Here is a 16,965-nt window from a genome sequence, read left to right as displayed (position 1 = left end):
TACTTTTCTTCAGAATCCTGAATTACAAAATTTCTGGATTTCCCTGGTAAATTCTCAAAAGGCCTGATCAGTGTAATATCTCTGGTATATTCCCCTGCTATATTTCCAGCAGCAGTAGCAATTATCTGGCAAGTTCATCAACTGAAAGTCTCATCTTTCCAAATGTCATCTTGTGTGTATTTTGTTCTGTGCTGAGTGAAAGAAGCCAGATGAAGGTAGGGAGTATGATTGGGCTGAGCATGTGCAGTTTAGCAGAAAGCTCTTCTAACAAGAGAGAGATCTGTGTGATACTTGTTTACATAAGAACATAAGAACGGCTGTACCGGGTCAGACCAAAGGTCCATCTAGCCCAGTATCTGTCTACAGACAGTGGCCAATGCCAGGTGCCCCAGAGGGAGTGAACCTAACAGGCAATGATCAAGTGATCTCTCTCCTGCCATCCATCTCCATCCTCTGACAAACAGAGGCTAGGGACACCATTCCTTACCCATCCTGGCTAATAGCCATTAATGGACTTAACCATCATGAATTTATCCAGTTCTCTTTTAAATGCTGTTATAGGCCCAGCCTTCACAACATCCTCAGGTAAGGAGTTCCACAAGTTGACTGTGCGCTGTGTGAAGAACTTCCTTTTATTTGTTTTAAACCTGCTGCCTATTAATTACCCCTAGTTCTAACACATTCTGTTAGCTGCAGTTAGGGTGGTCAGACAGCAAGTGTGAAAAATCAGGATGGGGTAGGGGGTAAAAGGAGCCTATATAAGAAAAAGACCCAAAAATCGGGACTGTCCCTATAGAATTGGAACATCTGGTCACCCTCACTGCAGTATTCAGCATTAGTTTCTTTTGCTCTTAATGAAAATAGCAGGCTAGGTTTGCGTACTGTGCTAGGCCAGGGGTTTTCAAACTATGCGTTGAGGCTTATAAGGGAAAGCCACGAGCTGGTCACGAGACACTGTTTACCTGAGATTCCACAAGTATGGCCCTTCGCAGCTCTCAGGAACTGCTAATGGAAAGAATTCATTATCTCTCTGCTACAGGTTGCAAATTGCTACAGATAGCAGTTTCACATATGGGGGTAACTGCTATCTGTAGGAATTAGCTTCATCAGATTGTAGTGTTACAGATAGCACAGCCCTACAGACTGCAGTTTCTTACACGTGTATGTATGTGAAAACGCTGTCTGTAGGACCGGTCTATCTTGCCTTTAGCAAGGCTTTTGATACTGTCTCCCATGACCGTCTCATAAACAAACTATGGAAATGCAACCTAGATGGAGCTAAAATAAGATGGGTGCAAAACTATGGTCAGAACTGTTTTCCAACTAGTTATCAATGATTCACAGACTGAAAGGACTGAGTCAGGCTGAAAGGGCATAACGAGTGGAGTTTTCCAGGGATCAGTTCTGGATAGGTTTCTATTCCAAATCTTAATCAGTGACTGAGATACTGGCATACAGAGTACAATTATAAAGTTTGTGAATGATAACGAGCTGCACGCACACAAAATGGGAAATGACTGCCCAGGAAGGAGTACTGCCAAGAGGGATCTGGACCACATGCTGAATACCAGTACTCTGGAAAGGGATCTATGCAAAAAAAAAAACAGAACATCACTCTGGGATATCTGCTCTACTCTGTGCTGATTAGGCCGCAGCTGGAGTATTGTGTCCAGTTCTGGGGGCCACAGTTCAGGAAAGATGTGGACAAACTGGAGAGAGTCCAGAGAAGAGAAAAAAAAAATTAAGGTCTAGAAAACATGACCTATGAAGGCAGTAGTATTTTTTTACAAAAGCTCTTCTTACAATCTATATGTATAAATAACTGCTCCAGACAGCACATTTCCACATGCAGCAATTTCACATAGAGTATAGCGCGAGAAACTGCTACCTGTAGGCAGGTGTTACATCAGATACCAGTTCACTGCAAAAGCAGTTTCTTACACTCCACTGCGCAGCGGTAACTGCGGCCGGTAGCACATTCCTACGCGGAGCAGTTTAATACACTACAGGGCCCGAGAGCGACTACGAGCCCTGCCGCCGCCGCCGCCCGGCCCCACGCACCTTTTCCGCCACAAGCTCAGTCCGCAGAGATGCGCCAGGGCTCGGGCCGCCCTGCGGAAGCGCCGCCGCGGCTCGCCCGCTCCCTGCGAGCGCCAGGCACCGCTGAGCCGCACCGCTCAGCCCAGCCTGCCCCGGCAGCAGCAGCGGGCAGCAGCGCTTCTCCATGCCGGCGGCCCGGAGCCGAATGGAAGCGCAGGGGCAGCGCCTCCCTGCCCCGGCCCGGAGGCCATGAGCGCTGCTGCCGTGCCGGTATCTGGGCGGGCTCGGGCCCCTGCTGCGTGCCTGGCGGTGCCCGGCTAAGCACTGGCTGCTCCTGTCCTGTCCGGGTTCGGGTCAGCACCTGGGAAATGCTCTGCGCGCCTGTTAGTTCATCACAAGCACCTCGGCCAAGTTACACAGCGGCTGTGCTGGGTACTGCTCCCAGCACGCCGCAGGCTTGCCACTCGCCTTCCCCGCCTGCTCTTACACACGGGAAACTGAGGCACGGAGAAGGGACCTGCCCAAGCTCCCCAGCGAGTCAGTGCAGAGCCAGGAACAGAATCCAGCCAGCCTAGCTCCTTGCGTTGAGTCTCAGCCAGTGTGCCCGCCTCAGCTGTCAAGGTTTGGTTTGTGTCATGTAGTTATATAAACCATGCTGGGCCTGCACAGATCAATGTGAATGATCAAGACAAACTGCCAAAGTGAAGAGATGTTTAGGCTCACAGGAGGAAATCACTTCTAATTAGGCCTTGAGTGTGTCATCCTTACACACAGGTAGCCCCCTTTGACTTTGGTATGTGCAGGGAAAAGATTCCCATAAACTTCAGTAGGAGTTGGATTGGACTCTGATATTAAACAGTTTGATTCTTATTTGGATAACACCATAAACATGCATGGCACCATACAAAACTCAGGGAGTCCACTTCTATCTATCCATCCAGATTCTCCACACTGCCTTGCACCTTATGTAGTCATCTACAGATATGCACAGTGGGTGTAAAACACTATCATTTTGATCTGGTTGCATTTTATATTCACTTTGCACAGAGAGGTAAATGATTTCCCAAAGAACAAAACAATAGAGAATCAGGCCCCAAATCTTTCACCCAGCTTTGCTGGTGGTGATGATGACGACAATAATGGAAAGAAAAACAGTTGATACTATTTTACTCACCTGTAGAAAAAAGGAGAGAAAACACATACAGGAAAATACTAACTTTACGCTTAGGAGAATTTCTCATCTGAGGATTTAAAAGCACTTTATAAACATTAATTAAGCCTCATGTTTCTTTTGTGATCTTCTCTGCTCTATGAGCTAAGATGTGAAAAAAATATCTAAATTATATCTGTAAGAGATGTGAGACTGGAGGCCTGGAAATCTTCAAAGACTAATACACTATATGATATGTGGATCACTATGGACACATAATATCCTTTTGTATCAATAAGTGTTTCTGTATCTATATATTCCTGTTTTTATTAGAGGCATTTCCTGTGGAATCTGGAATCACCAGCTGGTCACGTGTTCAATGCAGTGTCCCAATCCCAGTTATGCAGTCTCATACACTAAGGAATTGTTACATTTAAAGAGCAATTACCCCCATCTGCCTTACTTATGTGAGTAGTTCTTTGAAGCTTAGCCTTCTGGGGAAAGGGGCATTGACTGGTTTTAACTGCTTCAGGAGGCCTGGGAGAACAAAGGCTTCCAATAGGTATAAAAGCAGCAAAGAATCCTGTGGCACCTTATAGACTAACAGACGTTTTGGAGCATGAGCTTTTGTGGGTGAATACCCACTTCGTTAGATGCATATCTGTATGAAGAGTCATCCTGAACTGACTCAGGTCCTTCAAACAGGCATGAGACTTTAACCATATGGAAGATGAATGATGCTTAGTGCGTGTGTGGGTTATTGTTTTGATGTTATGTTTTTTCTGAATGATTTTGTCCTAAATCTACGATGCTTTCTGGAGGTGGTCTGGTCAATGATAAACCCTGTCTTAGTCCATGGTAGGCAGCCAAACAGCTGGTGCTGCACTTAGGTCAGACCTGCTGGGTTAAGAATAGTGAATTACAAGGGAACTGCAGCCCTACAGCTCTGGTCTGCAGGGAAAGGAATGAGGGTTCCCACACATAAAGAGGTGATGGCTAGAGGCCTAAAACCTAAGCAGGTATCCTTCAGGAGACCATGAAAGGTGCAGTTAACTCCAGAACCACAAAAGTATCATCCTTATTTTATGAGTTGTAGTCAATTAGCTTGTGTTTGGTAATATGTGATTTAGGAATTGGGGGAGTGATTTATTAGTAATAGGGGGAATAATAGGTAAGAAATAAGTGGGAAAGCACTACAGAGGGGTAGAACTGACAGGCATGTATTAATGTAGCTTATAGATAAACTATTGAGATTAAATAGGGCTGAAACACAAGACCTACAGATCTCAGACCTGTGAGATACTAGCTTAGCCAAACAAGGCTTTTGGCATTAAAGAAGTTGACAAATAATTAACTACTATATAACTTGTTAAGTGCTGGTGTTTGGGGAAATAAAATAACTGCAAGATACCAATTAAGACGAGTTGAAATATGTTGGAGATTATCATTGAAATAAGATGTCAGCAATATATTAACCACAAGCCTCTATTGTGATTAATTGACAGGTGTTAATGAGTAAGAAGAATTGATCGACCCTCTGAAAATTGGGGCACCAAAAGTCATGGGGTATTGAAGTACAAATAAGGGAAAAACATGGCAATCTCTCTACATGTTCATAAGTCTCAGGGTATATCCTATAATAAAAAGGTGTCTGTGGGCCTGTGTGCTGGGGAGACACACACCAAGAGATGCTTAATTAACAACCATCTGATGATCATCCATATGAGTATTATGAGGCAGTGAGGTAGTTATTGTATAACTATGACAAGTTATTAAAATTCCATGTATGACTGTACTAATCAAACTGAATAGGTGGCTGTGGGAAGAGTAAACAGGAAAGCTACACAATAGAGCAAAATAAGGACACCACAGCACAAACTTGAAATATATTAGGGAGAGCTGTTCGCTTCATGGATCCTGACTCCTTGCTCATGCCGTGTTTTGCCAGAGCTAGGAGTCTGGACTAAAAAGCCAGAAGCTGTCTAAAGTGACAGGCTGACAGAGCCTTTGCGAGGGAGTCTAAAGAAGCTGATCTTTCCTAGATCCAGGGACTGGTGAGCCTCAGGGGAAAAGTAAAATATGCATACAGTCTGTTTCTATGGTTTAAGATGGTTTTCTCTGAAATGTTTGGTGCTAAATAAATGATACTTTGCTTTAAGGAAATTGTTTGGTCACTGTTTACCATTGTCATTGTTCTCAGAGAGAACAGAAGTCCCAGACCAGCTGAGGTAAAAATGGTTAATACAAGAGGACTGTGACCAGGTCCTAGGTTGGAGTGGGAGAATCATATGAGTCTACTCAGAGCCAGGTAACAGCTTGAAATCTGAGGGAGAGTGTTCTCAGAGAGATCAGGAGGGGTCAGAAGTACTGTTCACCTGGTAACTGTGACACTCCTTGTAAGTATAACACATTATTTTGAAATTGCAGCATAAGGGGTACCATGAATCGATTTGGAGAGTTTTAAGGCCAAAAGGGATCACTAGCTCATTTAGTCGGAATACCTGTATATCACAGTCCATTACATTTCACCCATATACCCTCTGTTGAGTGCAATAACTAGTGTTTAGCTAAAGCATATCATCAGAAAGGCATGATAAACCTGTGAATTACTGTGTAGAATAAAATGTTTTAAGGCAGAAGTGTTAAATGTGTATTGATCTCCCATATACAATATAAGATATAACATACACATTACCTCAGTTTATGGTTTCCTGATTCCTTATGAAACTTTAAAAAAGGTATTGGATGCCCAATACAATCTTACTGTTTTAAGAGTGCTTATTAATCTGAAGTTATTAACTATTTTTCATTAATAATGTTCACTTTTCATGAGGGAAGAAAATGGTTCCTGTGCCAAGATACATGAACATCTTTACTGTAGGGCTGTAGATAAAAATCATTGTTAAAAATTAGAGACTTTGCTACTGAATTTCTAAGAATGTGACACATGGTACCTGCAAAAAACAAAAACAAAATATTCGACAACTTATATTTGCCCAAAGAAAAATGTAAGCAAAGGGAAAAAACAAAAGGGAAGTTTTAGTTAATTTCATAACCATTTCTAATTTGCTTGTTTGTTTAACATAATATTATTGTTATGCATCCGACAAAGTGGATATTCACCCATGAAAGCTCATGCTCCAAAATGTCTGTTAGTCTATAAGGTGCCACAGGACTCTTTGCTGCTTTTATATTATTGGTCTTTCTTCTCTGTCATACTTTTTCTCTACTCTAATGAAAAGTGCCATAGAATTTGAGGTTTACACACAGCAGTTGGGACTGTGATCCAAGATTTTTAAGTGGGTGACTGAACCTAGATTTCCATCCAGGAGATTCCCCACTCACTTAAGTGCCTAAATATAGACACAGGATTCAGAGCCTAGCTTTAGGCACACATTTTTTAAAATCTGTCTGAAAGACCAACTACATTTATCTGCTTTAAAAGGAATAGAGAGCTGAGTTGACCGTGCCACTATTTGATCCTGGTAATTATATAATGCTGCAATTCAGCAAAGCAGCCCTGTTCAGCAAAGTACTTAAGCATGTGTAAAAGTGTTTTGCTGAACTGGGACCTAAATTACTAACTTGGTTTACTCCAGTAAGGCCCCAGTTCTGAAAAGATTTACATGCATAATAGGCTTAGTTTGAATTCAATGGGATTACTCATGTTTAAAAGTTAAGCACATTTGTAAATCTTTGCAGAAGTGAGGCCTAGGCTATGCTCTACTCTAATAGATTCCATAGACTTGCCACCATCTTGATTATTCTCTAAAACTGTTTGCATGTGGGAAGAGGAGTGGAAGGCTTTTCAAAATGGAAGTGTCACAGTGATATATTTCTTCAGATGTAATAAAATTGTATTATATTTTTCCTCAAAATATACTATAAATTCTCATTTAAAATTTGAATATAGATACATACACACACACCCCACAAAATATTTCTATTAAAAGGATAACAAGATTGATCTTTTTTTTTTTAAACTCAGATGTTACATCATAATGTAGAAGTCCATCATGTTGTCTTTTAAAGTGTTCTGCTTTACCAGGACCGATGAGTTCCTGAGCTGGCCAGCATTTCTGCATCCATAAACCTTGTAATTTTTCCATCACTCTTAACAGGATCTCAAAGACGAAATAGCTGAAAACACTCTTAACCAGTTGATATCTCCTCCATAAAGTGTTCCCATATTTCTACTTCAGCAATGCATGAAGCAAGTTAAAAATTACCCTGTTTAATTGTGATTTCACTGTTGAAGCATGAAACAATTTTACCTCCTTTTCATTTCTTAGACCTCTCAATACATCTAAACTAGTTTATGCTAAACTACAGCTATTAATAATTAATTCAGATACTAATCACTTACCATTAAGTAGCCATATAATGGGTTAAAGGTTTCTAGAAATAGTCATATGACTAACAAAATGAGTCCATGAATAAATGAGAATGGAAAAGATTAAATTAAGTGACTACTCAGAAATTAGTCGTTTACTAACGTTCTCTTAAAATTTGTTTGGAGGGCTGAATTGAGTCAGCTCATGGCAGCACAGCTAATCAGTTTTTTTAAAGTAAAGATTTCCATCTTGTGCTCCAAAATCTAGTCTTTTAGTTAAAAGAAAGTAGGTCTCTGGCCCTTACAGCTGTGAAGAAAACTTTCGAAGTGTAAACTGATGCAGTGATGTCTGACTGCATCTGCAGACAGCCTGAAACCAATAACTGTGAGAGAGGTAAAGCCTAATGAAGATCACTTAAATGATAAAATTAGGGCCTGCTTCAAAATCCATTGAAGTCAATGGAAGTCTTTTCATTGGCTTAACGGTCTTTGGATCAGGATCCAAGTAATCAGTTAAATGTATGTACTAATGGACATTAGTAAGTCCAAAGAAGCTATATGGACACATCATAAATATCTTTTCTAAAGCTGATGAATTGCTTTTTCCCAGAACTGTGCATCTGAGAAACCATAAAAGCTTAGTACTAGAGACAATGGTTTATTCTTTTGGGGCTTGCTCCTGCTCAAGTTAATGGGAGTTTTGCCGAGCATAATTAACAAATATACACAAAGTCAAGATAAAGTTTTCAAGAAAAAAATAAGGCAAGAAAAGACAAAAGAAGTAGTTAATACTTGGCCACAGGGTTTAACATTCTCATCCTCTGTTTCCCTCATGTCTAGTAACCAAACTAAGTAAAGCACAGTCAATGGATTGTTAATATTACTAGAAGTTTTCACCCATTGCTGGCTGGTGATGAAAGTGAACTTTGCACCAGAGTAGGAAGTCCAGAGAGTCGGTTACATTCTGGGTCAGGGCATACTTATTCGGGTTGCTTTTGTAACTCACAACCGCTCTCCATTCCGAGATGTGCTGGTCAGTCACTAGATATCTAAATATCGTCTTAGTATACAGATGACTGTCTTCCATTGCCCTGGAGCAGAAGATCACACTTCCATTTGCGGATCCCCAGAATAACAATGTTCTCCACAGGTTGCCCCACCTGAAAGGGCTTAAAAACTAGAACTAGTGACTAGACTATAATTGCAAGTTCAATGTTATGTTATGACTAGGGCCCTATCAAACTCATGGTTCATTCTGGTCAATTTCATGGACACAGGATTTGAAAATTAGTCAGTTTCACATTTTCAGCAGTTTACATTTGAAATTTCAGGGTGTTGCAACTGTGGAGATCCTGACCCAAAAGGAGGTTCTGGTGAGAGCACACAGCTGTTGTAGGGGGATTGCGGGATTGCCACCCTCACTTCTGTGCCAGCCTTCAGCTGGGCTTTGAAGGCAACAGCCATAGAGCTTCCTGCAGCTGGAGGAGGCTCCTGGAGGTGGAGGTGGGTTTGATCTCCCCCATGCTGCTGAGATTGCCTCAGCTGGGGGCTCCTATTTGCTAGTCCTGGCTGAGCTGGGGAAGGACAGGACTTCCTCTCCCTCTGCACAGCTGTTCTCTGGTACCTCTTCTGGCAGAAAGCACTGTACGCCCCCGCACACTCTCACTTCCTGCCTGCATCCCTCCACAGCTACAAGAGGAGGGGTCACTATACGGGACCGTCCCCCCTTCTAGATGCAATTATTAGCTTATTTCAATAAAATAAAGAAAGGTCATGTGAACTTAACAGGATTTATAGATTGACACTTTACATCAGCAAATAACACACAGGGCTCAACTCCCTGATTGGTAGATATGGGCATCCGAGGTGGTTTTGTGATCTCATCTCAATTGGTAGCCTCTAACTTGAGAACCACTACATTAAGTTAACAAAAGCAAGTGGGGGGAAAAAAGTTATGGTTTCAAATATCATTAATTGAATGTCAGCATGGAGCAGCGGGGACTATGTCGTTCTTTATTCCCTGTCTCTGCATTGAAAGCACTGCTCCATATTTAGATAGAGCTCTCTCTGCATCCATGGAGTTCATTGGAACTGGCAGACAGAACTGAGATAGCCATGTGAGGTGTGGAATTCTGCCTTCCACTGAGTTCCAAACTGAAGCACAGCCAAACTACTACAGTCTACCTCTTTCGTAATATTTTTGTAAGTAGGAATCTCCAGCCTACAATTCTTGTCAAAACCATGAATTGCATTAAGCGAGGTAAAATCCACCATCAACAGGTGCATTTGTGCAGGGTCAAAAACACGCACAGCTTTTAGGATCCTTGCTGCAGGTTGTTGAAATTTTTGAGCCATTTTTGCTACATCACTTGATTCTTCCCTGTAGCAGTAGTTGTCTGAGCTTCTTTGCCATGCAAGAAAACACCTGCTGAGGCATTTAAATGCTGTGGCATTTAACTCCACATTGTCAGGATGATTTTTGCTTGACTGTGCTTCAGCCCATAACAGTACGCCCATTACTTTATAGTAGGTTTGGTGGATTGTGACATGTCGAGATTCAAACCAAGTGATTAAGTCCATCAGTCCTCTGGCATTCTTGGCAATGAACTGAACTTCCTCGTTCAGCTGAGCATTGTTTAGAAGGGTTGAAAGTTCTGTTAAAACCTGCATTTTTTTGTCTCAGTGTCAGCTCTTCTGAGATGAAGTCAGAGTAGTATTTCAGGTGAGCTGCATGGTATTATACAGTCCAAAACCAAAATTCCAATGAGTAATTACTGGCACTGAAGGGAGTGCCGTTTTTTGTTCCCCGATTTCTGCCATGTTTGCAATATGCTGCCTGTATCAAAGTTTGCAGCTAGGGCAGTCTTTAAAGATCTTTTTAATGTAGCTGACCAGTTTATCAACTTTACCAAACTTTCAACTCCACAAATCAACCACAAGAAATTATATGTGCATTACATGTAATATGGACAGCATTTGGCATTAGACCTTAGAGAACAGATTTGAAAGATTTCGTCATTTAAGTTCCATTGTCACTTACAAAGCCAGATACTCCATCAAAGTCTGCACGATATTTTGAAATGGTGAGAAACTGTAGTGTAGTTAACAGCATCAAAATAAACGCAGTCAGTGAGCACTGTTAGCTTTCCTGTCTGTACCTCTTCGGCCTTATCAGAAATAAAATTAAACAGAATGTGCAGTATATTTGTCTTTAAAGACTGCCCTAGCTGCAAACTTTGATACAGGCAGCATATTGCAAACACTGCAGAAATCGGGGAACAAAAATCGGGGAACAAAAAACGGCACTCCCTTCAGAACTCCAGGCCCTGAACCCCTCCCCCATTCCACCCCTCCGGGAACCTCCTATGGCTGCAGGAAGCGCCAGGGTTGCTACCCAGCCCCAGAGCTACCTGCAGCTAGGGAAGGTACCTGGAAGTGGGTCTGATTTTTCCCCCCTCCCCTCCAGAGCAGACATGCAGGGGAAGAGGAAGTCCTGTCCCTCTCCAGCCCAGAGGGGACTAGCAGCGGGAGACTGGGGCACAGTAGGAGCTCCCAGCTGAGGCACCCCCAGCCCTACCCCTCCCTGCCAATATTCTAGCTTTCATGGGAGAGGTCTGATTTGAAGGTCTGTAAAATGTTTTTCACAGCCGTGAATTTGGTAAGGCCCTAGTAATGACAAAAGGGGACCATAACTCAGTTTATAACACGGTCAGGTGCTGGGAATATGTCCCAGTTTGTCCATGAAGGTAGTCTCAATCTCTGGAGCACCCTGGCATCATACATCCTGCTAGTGCATCTCACGTTAGTGTCTACAAATCTGCCCCTGCATAACAATATAGTAGTATCTTTTGAAGTTTATGTCTTCATGTGATCCCTGCAGAGGGAAAACTTGGCACGAGTCCCATCAATGGCCCTGCACAGTTTATAAAGTCCATTCTCTCAAAGCCAGCAATTGTGTCAGGAACATTTGTAATGCCCACCACCTTGGGTACATCACAATCCTGATAGCCTCACCAACCTCTGCCACAACAGTGCCCAATAGTTGTTTTGCCAATTCCAAGCCGGTTAGCCACAAACCTGTAGCAGTCTGAGGTAGCAAGTTGCAGATGGCTATAGGTAAGGCCCTACTTGAATCGTGAGATGACTGTCAAATATTTGTGAATGTATTGCAGGCCAGACATGGAAATCTCAAAAAAGTAGTAATGATCTTTTATTAATTGTGGTAATTTGGAAAAGCCAGAGAAGACCTATTTGTTTAAGAAAAAATTGCTGGAACAATATAAACACTCAAGTATTATGTTATGCCTGCAATTTTTTGATAACTGGACAATTTTGCTGCAACTCTTATTATAGTTACTAATGCACCAGGCTCACAGGGGGAGCCCCAGCCACCAGCCCTGTGCATGGCAGGGCTCCCACTGTCAGCCCCTCAGCTGACAATTGTAGTAGAAGCCTAATATTGCAGGACCTGCAATATCACGAATTAAGTAGGGTCTTAGCTATAGGAGTATGGAACACTGTCCATATGAGGAGAAATTAAAAAGATTGGGACTGCTCAGATTGGAAAGGATAAATAAGGGGGGACATTACAGAGATCTATAAAATCATGAATGAGGTGGGAAGAATGAATAAGGAAGTATTGATTACCCCTTCACATAACACAAGAACCACAGGTCTCCCAATGAAGTTAATAGACAGAAGGTTTAAAAACACACAAGAGGAAGTACTACTTCACACAGTCAACCTGTGGAACTCATTGCCACAGGATGTTGTGAAGACCAAAAGTATAACTGAGTTAAAAAAAGAATTAGATGAGTTCATGGAGGATTTTTCCATCAGTGGATATTAGCCAAGGATGGTCAGGGATGCAACCCCATTGGCTGTGTGTCCCTAAGCCTTTGACTGCCAAAAGCTGGGACTAGACAACAGGGGATGGATCACTTGATAATTGCCCTGTTCAGTTCAATCCCTCTAAAGCATCTGGCATTAGTCACTGACAGAGACAGAACACTTGGCTGGATGGACCATTGGTATGATCCAGTATGGCTGTTATTACCTTCTTATAGTTACTCATTTCTGCATTGGCATGGTCTCCCTCAAGTGGATGTTGTGGGGCTAGAGGGCTGGGGAAAGCTGAACACAAACCTCCAGGAACATCTGCTTCTTCACTTGAAAAGTCTGGATCCACTACTTGTTTTCCCAGGTCCATGTGACGATGTGATCCCACTAGTTTCTGCTTGTGGCCCTGCTTCAGAAATCCTGGTCTGCATGACGGAATCTGCCACTAAGGCAATAGGCATGAGCGGCATCAGCTGGTATGCACACCCCTCTGAGAAGTGCCTTTGAGAGGTCAAGAAGTGACACTCAGATGTCCAACAACATCTTGCAGATGCTCTGCCTGATTCCCAAAATAGGACAGAGCATGGGGTAAAGAAGTTCATCCACCAGTTTAGGTCCACGCTGATGGCTCCAGTTGCTGGGAGCATGCGAGCACAAAATGACTCGGTTGGATGTGTTTACAGTCTAAAACCACTCAACAACTCTTTTAGTCCTGCAGAAGTTGACAGGCAGAGAAGTTCTCCCACAATCCACTGTGAACAAAGCCCTAGAGAGTCTGCAACTGGATACAGTGCTAGGATCTCTGGTATGTAATGGTATGTGCCCGGGGGTTGGCAACCTTTCAGAAGCAGTGTGCCAAGTCTTCATTTATTCACTCTGATTTAAGGTTTCACATGCCAGTAATACATGTTAATGTTTTTAAACGGTCTCTTTCTAGAAGTATAATATATAACTAAACTATTGCTGTATGTAAAGTCAATAAGGTTTTTAAAATGTTTAAGAAGTTTCATTTAAAATTAAATTAAAATGCAGAGCCCCCCAGACCAGTGGCCAGGACCCAAGCAGTGTGAGTTCCACTGAAAATCAGCTCACGTGCCGCCTTCGGCACCCGTGCCATAGGTTGCCTACCCCTGGTATGTGCCCATAGAAACTGAAGTTCTGACTTGGGTCCATGCAATATGGATGCACCAGCATGTTTGTGAGGCCCATGTTTCCAATGCACGATGGATGCTCAAACATGGGCTTGGAAACACAGAGTCTGCAGGCATGGGTCACACAAACTCAGGCTTACTATGCTGTGTAGCCCCCGGACACTCTAACTGCAGTCAAAATTGTCAATTGACTTTTTTCTTAATATGTCGACAACTATGCATAGATCCCATCATAAGCAGCTAGGCTCCACTTCTACAGCAGAGAGTCACCCAACCCTGACTGTTTTATATAAAGCATCAATTAAGCTGGAGGGGAAGAAAATAATTTTACTAACCATACCCCAAATCCTAAAGCCAATTTTGTCCATAGCAGATCAATCCTATCAAAACTATCCTAAAACAATGGAGTACAAAACAAGAAAGCAAAATTCAGTGGGCAAGAATACTGGCTGTCTCTTAATAAAAGATTGTATATAAAAATCCACCCAGTAAGCCTGTTAATATTGTCAAAGTAGTGTGCTTAATGCATAAGAGCATGTTGCAGAAGTAATTTAATCCCTATGCTGATTTTTGACGTAAGAGGAGCTCCAAAGAAACTACTCAGTAGTATAACAGAATGGGGTCTTGTGAACTGGGACTGAGATGGCATGTTGCTTTTCACCACTGCTCAGAAGTACTGTAAATACATAAACAAAAGTTTCATGAAAATTGTCTCAATGTTTTCTCCCCCTTTGGACAGAAAAATTGTATGCAAGTGTTAAGCACTTTCTCCCTTTTGAATGGTTCTCCTTCCCAAAAGAATTTCTAAATATAGAAAACTGTAATTTATATTTCAGTTGAATGTGTCTGAGAGGTTTCAATAAGCATGAAACAACACAGAAATGATTAACATTTTGCATGGAACCTGAACATTGGCCCAAGTGCACTGACATTTGCAAGTTTAGGTCTGGATCCTGCACCAAATTGCATGAGCAGACCAGCAGTGGTCTACACTTACAGTGAGTTGCAGGCTCATGGCCTTATCTAACTAGGCTTTTCTAATAAGTCTATTGGCATGATATTTAAGAACCAAAATAATACTTTCCACCCCGAGAACATAATGTGCTTGAAAATATCAATATATTAAATCTCACAGCACAACTGTGAGGTGGGTATTACTGCTCTCATTTTTCAGCTGGAGAAACTAAGGCACCAAGACATTAAATGACTTAATAAAAAAAAAGTTTTGCCTGGTCTTGAATAAAACCCACAAATTCTCCCCTGAGATGCCAGAGGAGGAAGGATACTGCGTAAATCCATATTATATGCTTAGCTCTGTTGCTCCCCAGGGAGGCCCATGAGAAATGTGTGGCTTTGATCCAAAACCAAGATGTTGTTTTCCAATTTTCACTGAGTTTTGCTCAACTGAAGCTTAAAGGAACAAGTCAGCCACAGTCACCAAGGTTTTCATTCTACCTGAAAACTGAAAATGAAATCGAGAGGGCACAAATCCAGGCAATCTGAAACTAAAAGGAAGTTTGCTGTGCCTTCTTCCAAAAGCTTGAGTTTAGCACGGCTCTAATAATAGAACTGTTCAGATTGCTTTTTAATATTTAATTATTTTGTTTTTATGGAGTTATATTTTAACTGTTCAGCATCCTGAATGCCTTGGCATTGAATCTGGGCATAATAAATAAATGAATATTTTATATATATTTGAGGCTTTTTTTGAAAGATCCATACACGTTTTGAAAAGGTAGTTTGTACCTATAAGCCCAAGGTTTAAAAAAGTGTCACAAAAATATTCTGGGCACATGGCATGGAGTGTTCACCATGTGCTGTAGCTGAGTCAGACAAGTAATAGTTTCTTAATGAGAACTTTGGCACTGACTATGAACCACTGAAACTTCTCATCATGACACTGTAAATACTGATGGTGATGAACTGAAGTCTGAGGGAGCAGAAGCTTCAGCATGTCCTTGACAGATGGATGGATACAAAGGCTGGGCAATAAGGGTGGGACGATTGCAAGCTGTTTTTTCACATCATAGCTGCATGCTACAATACCTCTGAATTTGCAGGTTTAAAAAAAGGAGTCCAATCCAAAACACAGGAACAGTCAGAAAAGGGATAATAGGTACATCCGCAGAGTCAATTAGTTTTTAAACCTTCCCTGAAGCTATGGGAAAGAACGTATTGCCTTGGTCCACCCAGTGATCATGTAAACAGCCTATCTAGGGGCTCCTGCTGAATCCTCACAGTGGATTGTGACTGATATTCTGTTTGGCCTATATGCTAGGGAAGATCTGTGCATGCAAAGAAAACAGATAATCAATGTAAAGATTCACAATGCAGATCTGTTAGGAGAATTTTGTCAGTGTGCAAGGCATTGTATTGAACAGATAGCAGCTGCCTTTGTAACTTTTAAGAAGTTCACTACACAAAAGTTCACTGTGCAATATTGCATATTTATTATGCATTTGCAAGCCCCATATCTGATGGCTTAATTAAATATCTCAGATATTTGAAATTCTGCCTGGCTGAGAACAAAGCCATGCAAATTATCATCTGAGAGCATTTAAAAAAATATACAAACAGCATCATTATTTGTATAGCGTCGAACATTTTTTAAACTCTTGACAAGATCTAAACTAAAAAACAGATTTTGTTAACGTAAGGCCTTTTAATATTTTGAAACAAAAGCAATGTGTTTATTAATCTTACTATCAATACCTTCTGCAGTCTTTATGCAGAAAAGCCTGGCAGTGAAATAGGGAGACTTGAGTCCCTTCTCACAGTGGTGAGAATAAAGTAACTCCACTGAAGTCAGGTCAAGTCAGTGCAATCATTTCTGAAAGCAACATAGCTAGGGTGTTTTCAACTGTAAGTTATTAATTACTATTATTATGTCATCATCTCATAGTGCCCACATTATGGCAAGAGCCATTTGGTGTTAATTCTGTGTAAATACATAGAAAGACATAGACAAAGACTCCCTTACCTTAGGAGTTTACAATCTAAGCACTAACCTGGCGGGGTCCGGGCACCAGGGCCAGTGCAACCATTTAGGCGGACTAGGTGGTTGCCTACGGCGCCAAGATTTGGGGGCGCCAAAAAGCAGCGCCCCCAAATTTTTTTTAAGTGGTTGAGTGGCCGCTGCTGCTGGGATCGAGAGGGACTCTGAGCTGCCGGTGGCATCAGCAGCGGGCAGACCAGGGTGTCCCCTGGGTCAGTGTGCCGCCGCGGCAGCCAGCAGCCCAGGGTTTATAGGGGGCAGGCTCTATATGTTTGCGGTGCTCGGGCACCAGCAATATTCAGGGCTGGGGGCCCTGCTCCAGCAATATTTGGAGCTGGGTCTCTCCCCCGGCCCTGCCTGGATTGGGCCCCAGCCCCCCAGCGGGTCTCCCCCCCGCCACGCCCTGCCAGGTCCCTGCCTGACAGAAAGCAGCGCAGCATCTCTCTCCTGCCTGCTT

General features: G+C 42.3%; 1 protein-coding gene across 1 annotated transcript in view; it reads right to left on the bottom strand.

Moving 5' to 3' along the window:
* Window positions 1-12,732, bottom strand: part of LOC116826253 (uncharacterized) — a 76,824-nt gene extending 64,092 nt beyond the window's left edge. The window contains exons 1-3 of the mRNA XM_075066747.1: window positions 12,580-12,732; window positions 9,708-10,148; window positions 2,062-2,144 (exon numbers count right to left, since the gene is read on the bottom strand). Of these exons, the coding sequence (XP_074922848.1) occupies window positions 2,062-2,144; window positions 9,708-10,148; window positions 12,580-12,732 (677 nt within the window). The remainder of the gene's footprint in view (window positions 1-2,061; window positions 2,145-9,707; window positions 10,149-12,579) is intronic.
* Between the last annotated feature and the right edge of the window lie 4,233 nt (window positions 12,733-16,965).

This window comes from Chelonoidis abingdonii, chromosome 5 (genome assembly GCF_003597395.2).
Source record: "Chelonoidis abingdonii isolate Lonesome George chromosome 5, CheloAbing_2.0, whole genome shotgun sequence".
NCBI classification, from domain to species: domain Eukaryota; kingdom Metazoa; phylum Chordata; order Testudines; family Testudinidae; genus Chelonoidis; species Chelonoidis abingdonii.
This window is presented reverse-complemented; position numbering and strand designations above follow the sequence as displayed.